This window comes from Salvelinus alpinus, chromosome 19 (genome assembly GCF_045679555.1).
Source record: "Salvelinus alpinus chromosome 19, SLU_Salpinus.1, whole genome shotgun sequence".
Classification (NCBI taxonomy): domain Eukaryota; kingdom Metazoa; phylum Chordata; class Actinopteri; order Salmoniformes; family Salmonidae; genus Salvelinus; species Salvelinus alpinus.
This window is the reverse complement of record NC_092104.1, coordinates 36,030,847-36,043,559: the sequence shown is the minus strand read 5'-3', so window position 1 is coordinate 36,043,559 and position 12,713 is coordinate 36,030,847. Positions and strand designations below refer to the sequence as shown.

The 12,713-nt window shown below is 42.3% G+C and overlaps 1 protein-coding gene across 1 annotated transcript; it reads left to right on the top strand.

Moving 5' to 3' along the window:
• The first annotated feature begins 5,262 nt into the window (after positions 1-5,262).
• Positions 5,263-12,431, top strand: LOC139545468 (sodium-dependent phosphate transporter 1-A-like). The gene is made up of 11 exons (XM_071353258.1): positions 5,263-5,480; positions 6,428-7,133; positions 7,277-7,417; positions 7,672-7,757; positions 7,957-8,053; positions 9,978-10,097; positions 10,233-10,445; positions 10,641-11,112; positions 11,196-11,381; positions 11,563-11,647; positions 11,915-12,431. The coding sequence occupies exons 2-11, from the start codon at positions 6,782-6,784 to the stop codon at positions 12,068-12,070; spliced, it is 1,908 nt and encodes a 635-aa protein (XP_071209359.1). The 5' UTR covers positions 5,263-5,480; positions 6,428-6,781; the 3' UTR covers positions 12,071-12,431.
• Positions 12,432-12,713: the final 282 nt, after the last annotated feature.

Below are 12,713 nucleotides of genomic sequence, written 5' to 3'. Positions count from 1 at the left end.
ACCTTGGTTTCAACCACCGACAGGGGTTAGATGCGGCTGCGCGGAGGCGCAGAGTCTGCTAGCAGGTCGATGGCATAGTCTCAGGGGCAATGTGAAGGGAGACCTCCCGGAGATCCTGGTAAACCTCCGGGATGTCGACCTGAAGGGCATCCACAGGACACTCAACTGACGTGGAACCACAGGGTAAGGGAAAGCAGGTCTTCCGACATCCAGGTGCCCAGGCAGTAATCTCCATTCTCCACCAGGAGATGGAGGGGTTATGGCGTTGGAGCCACGGGAGGCCAAGGATGACTTTGTGTACGGGTGCCTTAAGGAAGGGAAGGCTTTCTTGGTGCAGGGGTCCCATGGTGATGGTGAGTGGTGCTGTGATGTGTATGATTGTCCCAGATCCCAGTGGTCGATTATACAGAGCTTGAACCGGAAATTAAGAGGTGAGCGGGTATGAGGTTTTGTTAAGGGAGGAAGCAAGGCCGGGTTAATGAAAGTCCCCGCGGAACCCGGAATCTACTAGAATTGTAGAAACAAGGGAAAGCCAGCTGATGAAAATCGGTACTAAAAGGGTTTGGTGGAAAGTGATGGAATACTCACACCTATCCCAGGAGACGGATGATCATGGGACCGTCCCTCTGCTCCAGTGGATCTCGAGTTGGGATGTAGCAGACAATTGAAGCTGGTGCCCCTCCTGACCACAATACGGACAGAGCCCCAGCTGTTTCCAACGGCGTCGCTCAGTCGCAGGGAGACGTGTAGGCTCTGAATCAGAACGGTCAACAAAGGAGGGAGAGAGGTGATGAAGACTCCGTTGAACAGAGCCATAAACCTCTCATAGGAACCCAGCTCCTCCTCTCCGCTCCCCCAGGCGGCTGTAGCCCACTCCAACGCCTGTCCAGTCAGCAGTGAAATAACTGTGGCAACCTTGGACCTCTCGGTGGTAGTAGCTCCCATCTGATGAGTGAAATAGAGGGAACACTGGAGGAGGAAGCCACGACATTTGGATGGAGTCATTTGTCTGGGTGGCCTGCTGAATGGGCTGACGTGCTGGCTCGACTCATGGTAGAGGATCCTTCGATTGTTGGAGGTGACGGCTCTTGAGGAAGATCTAGATGTTGAAGAACGCGGAGGACCTCATCCATCACCGTCGCCAGTTGTGCCAGCTGGTCGTGGTGTTGGCGAAGCAGATCTTCCTGTTCATTGACCATCTGGGAGATGTCTCGGTTGGCTGCTGCTTCCATTTTGTGAGTCAGTATTCTGTAACAAAGACACAGGGAGTCAGGAAGCAGGTGCAGTCGGTGAGTTTAATATGAACGAACATAGCGAGAATACAAGCACAAGAGTAGTGTCTGAACATGAACACAGGGACGATCCTGCCTGATGGGTGATACAACAGAGTGATAGAGTGATAAAGGGGAAGTAATCAGGGAAGTGAGGAAGTCCAGGTGTGCCTGATGATGAGGCGCAGGTGTGCGTAATGATGGTTGCCAGGTGTGCGTAATGATGGGTTGCCAGGTGCGCGTAATGATGGGTTGCCGGACCCCTGGTGACTAGACCTGTGATGTCGAGCGCCGGAGCAGGGGAGAGGGAGTAGACGCAGCACTAAAAAGTATAACTTGCAAAACTTTTACAAATGTAATCTCTTCTATCTTCCCACTGTAATCTCCTGTGTTTGATTATTCTTTGTGTAAAAGGGGGTAAATAAATCCCTACATGCTTTTCCATTTCAGAAACATCACACAAAAGATGTCCAAGCTTCTGTCACACACTTGTTCACACTCTTGTCTCTGTAACGGAGTTAATAAGATGGTATCGTAAGCTCATTCCACAGCAAGCTTGAAATGTTGGGGATGGAGCTATCAAATCAAATTACATTAGATATAACCGTTGGAATGTTGTCAAGGAGGGTAGTTACGTGTGTTCCTAAGCAGAGGATCACTGGTTTTAGCCCAGTATGTGGCAGTTGGACAATGGAGGAAGCAAAACTAGTAAGTGCACACTGACCTCATGTCTTCAGTGTATTCACAATTTGTTTATCACTTTAATTGAACATTTACAGTGCCTTCAGAAAGTATTCAGACCCCTTGACTTTTTCCAATTTTTTTTACGTTACAGTCTTATTCTAAAATGTATTAAATAAAACAAGTTCCTCATCAATCTACATACAATACCCCATAATGACAAAGCAAAATACAGAAATACCTTATTTACATAAGTATTCAGACCCTTTGCTACTCGAAATGGAGCTCAGGTGCATCCTGTTTCCATTGATCATCCTTGAGATGTTTCTACAACTTGATTGGAGTCCACCTGTGGTACATTCAATTGATTGGACATGATGTTTGGTAAGGTCCCACAGTTGACAATGCATGTCAGAGGCCTGAATGCTGGCCTGAATGCCAAGCGTCACGTCTGGAGGAAACCTGGCACCATCCCTACGGTGATGCATGGTGGTGCAAAAGTACAGAGAGCAAAGTACAGAGAGATCATTGATGAAAACCCACTCCAGAGTGCTCAGGACCTCAGACTGGGACGAAGGATCACCCTCCAACAGGACAATGACCCTAAGCACACAGCCAAGACAACGCAAGAGTGGCTTCGGGACAAGTTTCTGAATGTCCTTGAGTGGCCCAGCCAGAGCCCGGACTTGAACCCGATCGAACATCTCTGGAGAGACCTGAAAATAGCTGTGCAGCAACGCTCCCCACTCAACCTGACAGAGCTTGAGAAGATTTGAATAGAAGAATGGGAGAAACTCCCCAAATAGAGGTGTGGCAATTTAGTAGCGTCATACCCAAGAAGACTTGAGGCTGTAATCTCTGTCTATGGTGCTTCAAGAAAGTACTAAGTAAATGGTCTGAATAGTTATGTAAATGTGATATTTCCATACATTTTTTATAAATTAGCAAAAATGTATAACCAGTTTTTGCTTTGTTATTTATTTATTTTAATTTTACCTTTATTTAACTAGGCAAGTCAGTTAAGAACAAATTCTTATTTTCAATGACAGCCTAGGAACAGTGGGTTAACTGCCTTGTTCAGGGGCAGAACGGCAGATTTTTACCTTGTCAGCTCGGGGATTCGATCTTGCAACCTTTCGGTTACTAGTCCAACGCTCTAACCACTAGGCTACCTGCCGCCCTATTATGGGGTATTGTGTGGAAATTGAGAGAGAAAAAAAATGCTCTAACCTAACAAAATGTGGAAAAAGTTAGGGGTCTGAATACTTTACGAAGGCGCTGTACTGTATGTGCAGTATCAATAGAAAAATTACACGGTTATCAGGACTTCAGTTAGAGAATCATCAGCTCTGTCTTCCTGGCCCACCTCCAAATGCTTTTGATGGGTCAAAAAGTTCCATCCGAGGGGCAAACGGATCACATAAATGCTGACTAAAAGGTTTAGATCACATGCACTTCAACTACCACAACTTTAACACCACAGAGTTCCAAATAATTAGTGATGTTTAAAGGGAAGCCATCAGCAGTTTTGAGGGCAATGTTGCAATTCAAACCTGGGCAAATTCTGCTGACTAACATGGGCCTGCAGACTTCCTATGTGAATTTCACAGAAAAGGTGATTAATAGTTAATTGGAGGTTGACCTGACCCCTAGACTTTTAAAGTGACCGCATAGTGCTGATGTGCAGAGACAATACACTGAGTATACCAAACATTAGGAACACCTTCCTAATATTGCCCTCAGAAAAGACTCAATACATTGGGGCATGGACTCTACAAGGTGTCGAAAGCGTTCCACAGGGATGCTGGCCAATGCTTCGTACAGTTGTGTCAAGTTGGCTGGATGTCCTTTGCGTCGTGGACCATTCTTGATACACATGGGGAAATGTTGAGCAAGGAAAACCCAGCAACATTGTATTTCTTGACACAAACCGGTGCTCCTGGCACCTTCTACCATATCCCATTCAAAGGCACTTAAATATTTTACCTTGCCCATTTAACCATCTGAATGGCACATACACAATCCATGTCTCAAGGCTTAAAATCCTTCTTTAACCTCTAAAAGTCTAAGCCATACTATAGCCCATAGAAACACATTGAATAACACATTCATAAATGGCAAAAAAGACATTCAAATTATAAATAAGGAATAAGGCTTGGAAGTGTCTGTCCTATATCTAGGAGATTTAGGACATATTTTAATTGTTTTGGACACATATTCAACCTCTTATCTTTGTTAGAAAAAAACTACATCCATACTTCAATTCACATACTAAAGTAAAGATCTCTTAATAGAAAATGACTCAAGTAAAAGTGAAAGTCACCCAGTAAAATACTACTTGAGTAAAAGTCTAAAAGTATTTGGTTTAAAATATACTTAACTATCAAAAGTAAAGATAATTGCTCAAATAAATAAAAAACAATATTTTATCCTTATAGTTATCAAACCAGAGGGCACTATTTTCTTGTTTTTTATTTATTTATGGATAGCCAGGGCACACTCCAACACTCAGACATAATTTACAAACAAGCCTGTGTGTTTACTGAGTCCTCCAGATCAGAGGCAGTAGGGTTGACCAGGAATGTTCTCTTGATAACTGTGTGAATTGGACCATTTTCCTGTCCTGCTAAGCAGTCAAAATGTAACGAGTACTTTTGGGTGTCAGGGAAAATTTATGGATTAAAAAGTGCATTATTTTCTTTAGGAATGTAGTGAAGTAAAAGTAGAAGTTGTCAAAAATATAAATAGTAAAGTAAAGTACAGATACCCATAAAAACGACTTAAGTAGTATTTTAAATTATTTTTACTGAAGTACTTTACACCACTATAGACACGTTCATTTTGATTAGTTAACTCCAGGAGTATAGCCTAGCCTGTAAAATAAAAGTGTTTTTTTGTTGTTGTAGAAAGCAACATGCATCGAAATTGGTTGATTTTGCAGCACTAATCATAAACACATGCGCATACACTGGAAGATGGGCCATGATATTTACTTTCTGCATCCCATGAGTTGTAGTGCTCATGAGAGCAGCATCACTAAAAACGATGTAGAACATGCTTTGAAACTCTGATTTGATTATCAAACAATTAAGTAATAGGCCTAATTTAGATGATACACAACGCCTTGAAGAAAATGGTCTAGTTATCTGAAAAAGGTGTGCCTTTTGCTAAAGGAGCTGCAATTGATGTTTCCTGTAAACAGGCTATTAAGCTTTGCCTCTGGCGGCTACGGTCTTATGATTAGAACTGAACGTGCGTGCGCATGAGCCGTTAGGCTACTCTCCACCCATTGCCGAACAAATATAAGCCAACAAGCAATTTAACATATAACAACACTGGCAGCGCCACTTGATATAGACCTCTCCTCCGATGACTGTTTAGCCTACAAGTGGACAAGTGACAGGATACTGCGGATGCTTGCTTCCTAGACACACAGGCTACGCGCAGTCTTTTCAATGTCACCTACTTATTGCAACAGGAACAGTGGAGTGCCAGCCTTCGGAGAGACACTTTTTTAACACATTATTGGTGAGTTTCAAGCAACTTGTTCCTCTTATGGTTTTCAGAATTGGACAATTAAAAGGCTACTACTCTAAGATGGTTTTATGTTCCACTTGTTTTAATTTCATAACTGGTTTTAGTATAAAGCACACGTGAAGCAGCCTAACCAGGCAGTTATTCATTGCAGGTTATGCAAGATACAGAATTTTCTGGTTGCCTAGTCGGCCTATTGCATAAGACCACTTTTACTGTGTTAGTCTATAATAACTTTATGTAGCATTCATGGATAAGGCCTCACTAAATCAAATAACACTGCTCTTGAAGTGCTTGAAATCTACTTTTGTGCTCATTTATTATATAAGTATGTTACTGTATGTTCACTGACAACTTGTGAAGGCCTCCAGAAAGACTACTTTTATACTGTATTATTTCAGCGATTTAAATTCAATTTGAGCCATCATACATGATTTCTAAAGTACCATCTCTCAAATTACAGTACAAAACATAGACTCCTTAGGGTAATGATTCACACCATGGTTAACCCACCAATTCTTGGATGTGCTCTTAGTTCACAAATGAAAGGCCACTGTAAAAGAAGCCCAGACAGTTCACTAATGTTAAAGTCAATAGGTCAGCTAGACAGAGACTGCACCAGTGAGCATGGTGGAGAGAATGGATTACTATCAAATGTCAAAAATTACAAAACAGTAGTTCTGTCTGCTTTTTTTTCACACATACAATGGTCATTAATTTGACCCCACCCAAGTTGTATCCATATTGACTTTGATCTGTCAGCAGACATGCTGTAACACTGCTGATCCATAGTGACTGTTTTGGTCCTGTCTGTTAACTCCTGGTCTAATATGTTTATGTCACTTCAAGTATGTAATTAGTGTTCAATGCTGAAATTAAACAATGCTTTATATCTTCTGATTCAGTGTGGTGGATTAATCTTTTTGGTTGTTTTTTTGCAGAACATTGTATATCATCAACCACCTGCTGAGGCTACCACACAATGGATGTCCTTTGCATATCATCGCAGTGTCTAAGAAAACTCTCAAACCAGCTTTGTATACTTAGATAACAAATATTGTTTTACCCTTCCCATTAGCCGCTTATTGAACAGAGCTCGGAAAGGAGTAAGAAAATAGCTATATTCTTTGATTTGAGGCAGGATACCTGAAACATTTATTTATTGAATTCCAAAGAAGCAATATACCTCATTATTTATTAATCATATAATCTCGGAAAGCATTGTTAAGTAATTTTGAAACTATCCTAATATTTAGAATTTAGTTTTGAGATTCAAACACACACGTTTTTTTGCAATGGAGTCTACCACTAGAGCATCTCTCGCAGCAGCCACCACTTTAGCTACCGCGGCCTATTCAAGCGATATGTCAGGCTACCTGTGGCTACTGATCCTGGGCTTTGTCATTGCCTTCATCCTGGCCTTCTCTGTGGGGGCCAATGATGTGGCCAACTCATTTGGCACGGCGGTGGGCTCTGGCGTGGTCACCTTACGGCAGGCCTGCATCCTGGCCACTATCTTTGAGACAGTGGGCTCCATGCTGCTGGGGGCCAAAGTCAGCGAGACCATCCGCAAGGGCATCATCGATGTGAACATGTACAATGGCTCCGAACACGTGCTGATGGCAGGCTCCATCAGTGCCATGTTTGGTGAGTGCTTATATGATGGTCACTGTTAGGAGTTCCGAAACTCCTTGCATGGTATATTGATTCGAAAGGTCTCAATGGAATTTGTTGATATCCTTTTGAAAAGGGCAACCAATTAGGATTTTGTTCATCCTTGTGTTCTACAGGTTCTGCTGTGTGGCAACTGACCGCTTCATTTTTGAAGCTCCCTATATCTGGAACCCACTGTATTGTGGGTGCGACACTTGGTTTCTCCATGGTAGCCAAAGGTCATCACGGGGTCAAATGGATGGAGCTACTACGCATTGGTATTTAAATGACTGTGGAGATATTCTGCAATAGGGACTTGCTCAGAAATTATAATTGTGAGATGACAAGACTATTAAAAGGGTGACATGTATGCATTGCTTATGACAAGTCTTACAATGTGTTATATCTGTATCATAATGCATTGTATATGTCTGTGTTAAGGAAAGTGTTGACGAATAGTGTTGGTCAGAGACTCATTGAAATATGCATTGAAAGGATTCTCTTTTAAAATACCCCTATTTTCTCTCTGTAGTGGCATCTTGGTTCCTCTCACCTCTGCTGTCAGGCATCATGTCAGCAGTTCTCTTCTATTTTGTTCGTAAATTCATCCTGAATAAGGTAAGATGGATAAACCTGTAATTCACTATTGTTTATAGTGCTTCAACTTTCCCTTGGGGAGTGAATGTAGTAGTATGAAATGACTGTTTCAACACAACATGGGGAGTATCTGAGGAATATATGAAATAACAGTGATATTTAAGAAGAGATCCTTAGCTATGTACTCCGAGTCAGACCTTACCCATCCTGTCTTCCCCAGGAGGACCCTGTTCCCAACGGCCTGAGAGCTCTCCCTGTCTTCTATGCTATCACCATGGCCATCAACCTGTTCTCCATCATGTTCACTGGAGCCCCCTGTGAGTACAATACACACTCTGTCACAATGCACACATACACACCACCTACTTCATCCTCTCAAAACGCTCTCTCACAGCACTAATGCAGGGACCATTGACACCCCTGGAGCACGCTTGATGCCTTATTAAAGTGTCACTGGAGGCACCAAGAAGTCTGCTTTGATGACATCTGTAAATATTTCACTCCTATGTTTTGTCATTCAGCATATTTAACTACCTGAATCTTAGAAAAGCAAGCATGCCGCTGTCAGAACCTCTGCAATGACATTTCTTATACTGTGTTTTGGAAACAATTTTATTTTCAAGTTGAATGAGCCACTGAGAGAAATATGGATATTAAATGGGACATTGCCACTCCTTTGTGTTTCACTTGCAGGGCTGAACTTTTCAAGAAGTCAACTGGCCTGGGCCCTTCACTGAAGGCTGCAGGCCGGTGTATGTCAAGGATTAATACACACCATAACCCCTGCACACAGCACACATTCAGCACACATAGACAGCAATATATAGGCTATTTTGTATGGTATTGCTCATTTAGCAGGATAATCATTTTTACCACACTCATTTTAATGCTTGCCCACATACTCTTTTCACATACACTTGCCCACTTTTTCTGTTTCTCAGACACTCACAGTATCACAGTATCACCACTGATGCTGATAATCTCACTCATTCCAACAGACACACGTAATCAGAACCACACAATTGGATGTAGTATCATTGAGAGCAGGGCTCTCCTACCCTGTTCCTGGAGAGCTACCGTCCTGTAGGTTTTCACTCCTACCTTAATCTAGCGCACCTTATAATTAGCTGGTTGATAAGCTGAATCAGGTTAGTTACAACTGGGGTTGGAGCGAAAACCTACAGAAGGGTAGCTCTCCAGGAACAGGGTTGGGAGAACCCTGATTGAGAAGATAAGAAGTGTTCTCTTGGGAGCCTCTTGCTGTATCTATGGCAGTAGGAGATTCAATGTCACTACATTACAGCATTTGCCATCCTGTATATTTTTATTGTTCGTCTCTGGTGTTTGGCTCCCTCTCTTTTACTTCTGTCAAGTCTTCATTAAAATAGGCAGAGCTAGACATCTTCTTTTGCTTCATATACCACTATGAGACACTTTGAAAGAGCATCTCTTAATTACATTTACTAGTTAGCCATACATTAGTCTGTTACATTTCATTCTCTACCGGATTAAACAGGTAAGTATTTGATGAAAATGGTGTTACTAACTATATAGTATAAACATATGTTAATAAGTAGGAAACAAAAAAGTAAAAACAATTACTAGTGATTGGTACATAGTAATGCACTGGCCTATTTTAAAGTGACCCTAAATCACATAATCACTACGCCACAGCGCCTGTCTGACTCCCATTATCTGTTGTGCAGAGCATGTCCTCTGTCTGATACTGCTAATCTCTGAGGACGTACACAAACAGCTTAGCTGAAAGTTAAACATTTCTCAAGAAATTCTACCACGTGTCTCCCATCTCATGTGATCATGAAGTAAGCAGGGGCATAGAAACTACCAAGAAAGGACAGCAAGAGGGGTCATTTGGTTTGTACCATCCTAGTGATTATCAAAAAGGACTTTGAAGGCACAAGCAATAGTACACTCAATAGTGTACTGGACACTGGCATAACTTAAATGAAAAGGTCACTTTCTATTTTATTCAAATTACTGAGTTATGTACAATTTCTAATTTTAGAAAAGGCATCTAACCCAACTACGAATGTAAACTGAGATATGTTCGATGTTTTGTGCAGAATTTTGTTGCTATGATTGTGATAAAATACAGTGGGAAATGTTGACATTCCCATGGCAGGTGCTGTGTATGATGACCTTGGATTATGTGGAGGGTACATGTTTTAGTGAAAGCGTCCTCTGAGCATTCTGTTCTTTGTTCCCTTGTCGTGTACATAGTGCTGGGGTTCAACAAAATGCCATGGTGGGTAACACTGCTCATATCGCTAGGCTGCGCCCTCGTCACAGGCCTGGTCGTGTGGTTCTTCGTCTGTCCACGGCTCAAAAAGAAGATCAGGCGTAAGTGGCATTGCTATACTTTTTCTTTAATTTGCAAAAAATAAATACTGGACTTCAAACTTGTGTTGATTTAAAGGGAATTGACTGATATGAAGATAATCCTGATTGCTCCCTTTCTGCCTGTTTGTCAACCAGGTAAAGTTGCCTCCAGCCCCTGTATGACTCCACTGATGGAGAAGACCCCTTCCAAACCTGCCCTACAGGAGCATCCCTCCACAATTCAACCTTGTGACTCTGTTCCCCAGACACCACCAGCCTATGAGAAAAGGGCGGCCTTTAAGATTGGAGGTTCGGAGGAGGCTGATCTGGACAGCAACATGGACACCAAAGACTTAGGCGCTAGCAGCGGTGAGATCCCCTTACTTTGTTGCAAGTGGCTAGTGACCATTTTAATTAGGGCACAATACATTATTTGTAAATGTATACATTTTATATAGATAAAGTATTATAATATTATTACATTACTAAAGTAAGTATTATAGTATTTGTACACTCATCTGTATTGTTTGAACTGAATGTATTGTTGCTTGTTATCCCTCTTAGGTATTAATGGCATGGGCCCCATGACCATCACAGACCCACACAGTGGTCAGGCTCACACTGTACACAAGGATTCAGGGCTCTACAAAGACCTGCTGCACAAGCTTCACCTAGCTAAGGTGGGTGACTGCATTGGTGACGACGATGGACGGCCCATACGGCGGAACAACAGCTACACCTCCTACACCCTGGCCATCTATGGCATCCATGGGGACCCCAGATACAAGGAGGGAGAGCTAGCAGATCAGCGGAGGAGATCGCGGCTGGACAGCTACAACAGCTACTGCTCGGCAGTAGCAGATGGTGGCACAGTGGAGGCAGGGGCTGTGGGGCTGACACTGGAGGCTGGCCAGGACATACTCCAAGAGGAGGATGAGCTGGAGGTGGACCGGCCAGAGGTCACACATCTCTTCCGGTTCCTCCAGATCCTCACTGCTTGTTTCGGCTCTTTCGCCCATGGAGGAAATGATGTCAGGTATGCTAGGATAGAGAATATAGAGAAATAATTACTGTCTGTGAATTATCATAGGCTGATTATAGGCTGTTATTCTCTCTCAGTAATGCGATTGGTCCTCTGGTGGCCCTGTGGCTGGTGTTTGAGAGTGGCTCTGTGGTGTCCAATGCCCCCACACCTATCTGGCTGCTGTTGTATGGAGGAGTGGGCATCACTGCTGGGCTCTGGGTGTGGGGACGCAGAGTGATCCAGACCATGGGCAAGGACCTCACCCCAATCACCCCCTCCAGGTATGCCATGCACTCAAACTGAATATCTGTGTTTTCCGTAAGTCTGTGGGCCAATACAACAACATATCACATTGTTCAAACTCCCAATGTTTATTCAGTATGAATATCATTCATTGTACTCTTGTATCGTATTACACAGTATACTGTATAATCTCTTGTGAATCTTATTTGCTTCCTCCAGTGGATTTAGCATTGAACTGTCCTCAGCGCTCACAGTGGTAGTGGCCTCCAATATTGGTCTCCCTGTTAGCACAACTCACTGCAAGGTAATTCAACTTTAAATGTATAGATGAGTCTGTCCAATTTCTTAGCCTAACAACAAGAAACTGTCTATAGTGCTAAATCAATGTTAGAAAATATTTTGGAAAATGTGTGTTTTATAACAACATAACGGAGGAGTCGCATGACATGTTAATAAGTAATAATTCATTCATTTATTCATTCATTCATTCATTGACCAGTGTGAGCCGGTAGAAACCAGTGTGAACCTGTGCATAGTGTTGAGTAAAGTTGTTTCTATTATGCTCACTCAGGTGGGCTCTGTGGTTGCTGTTGGATGGCTGCGCTCCAGGAAGGCTGTTGACTGGCGTCTCTTCAGGAACATCTTCATCGCCTGGTTTGTAACCGTCCCCATCTCTGGGCTCATCAGTGCTGCCATCATGGCTCTCTTCACCTATGTTATCCTGTGAGGTTCAAATGGACCTGGGATGACATTGCCTTCACCCCTGACGAGGGTCTACTACACTGCAGCCGGGGATACTGTTGTTTTCTCACTGACCATAGTTTAAAACTGTGTTGAAAAATGTGTGTTTCAGCATGTTTATGTTATCTGTACATATCAAGTCCTGACTCTGTTTCTTTGTTTCTTTATACACATGTATTCAGCATCATTGAAGTTGATTACTATGTAATGTTGATCATCTATCTATCATGTAATGAATTGTTTGAAAAATTGTAAAATGTCTAGTTTACAGAAGAACTAGGAGGTGTCCCTCCAATGGTGTTTCTAATAAAACATTTGATTCAAAATAAAATGACATTACTAACCCATTTGTTGTTGGGGTTCTAATGTCAGGACACTTACCAGCAAGAAAATACAATGCAGTAAAAACGTAGACAATTCATTTTAAATAGTCAATTTATATTTAGTTTGAAGAAATAATAGATCAATAACCTCTGTCATGATTTGCGTAGGCACATACAATACAGAGACATTGTAATCCTCATAAAATGTAGATTATTCTAGTCTTTCATTCACTTAATCAAGGTTGCCAGATTACAAACATTTATGCTATGTGCGGCACTTGGGTGATAAACATCTAGAGGATCATA

Coding starts and splice junctions, on each gene's coding strand:
- LOC139545468 (XM_071353258.1), top strand. CDS start 6,782: ATGGAGTCTACCACTAGAGCATCTCTCGCAGCAGCCACCACTTTAGCT. Junction 11,113..11,195: donor CATGGAGGAAATGATGTCAG/GTATGCTAGGAT, acceptor ATTCTCTCTCAG/TAATGCGATTGGTCCTCTGG. Junction 11,648..11,914: donor TTAGCACAACTCACTGCAAG/GTAATTCAACTT, acceptor ATGCTCACTCAG/GTGGGCTCTGTGGTTGCTGT.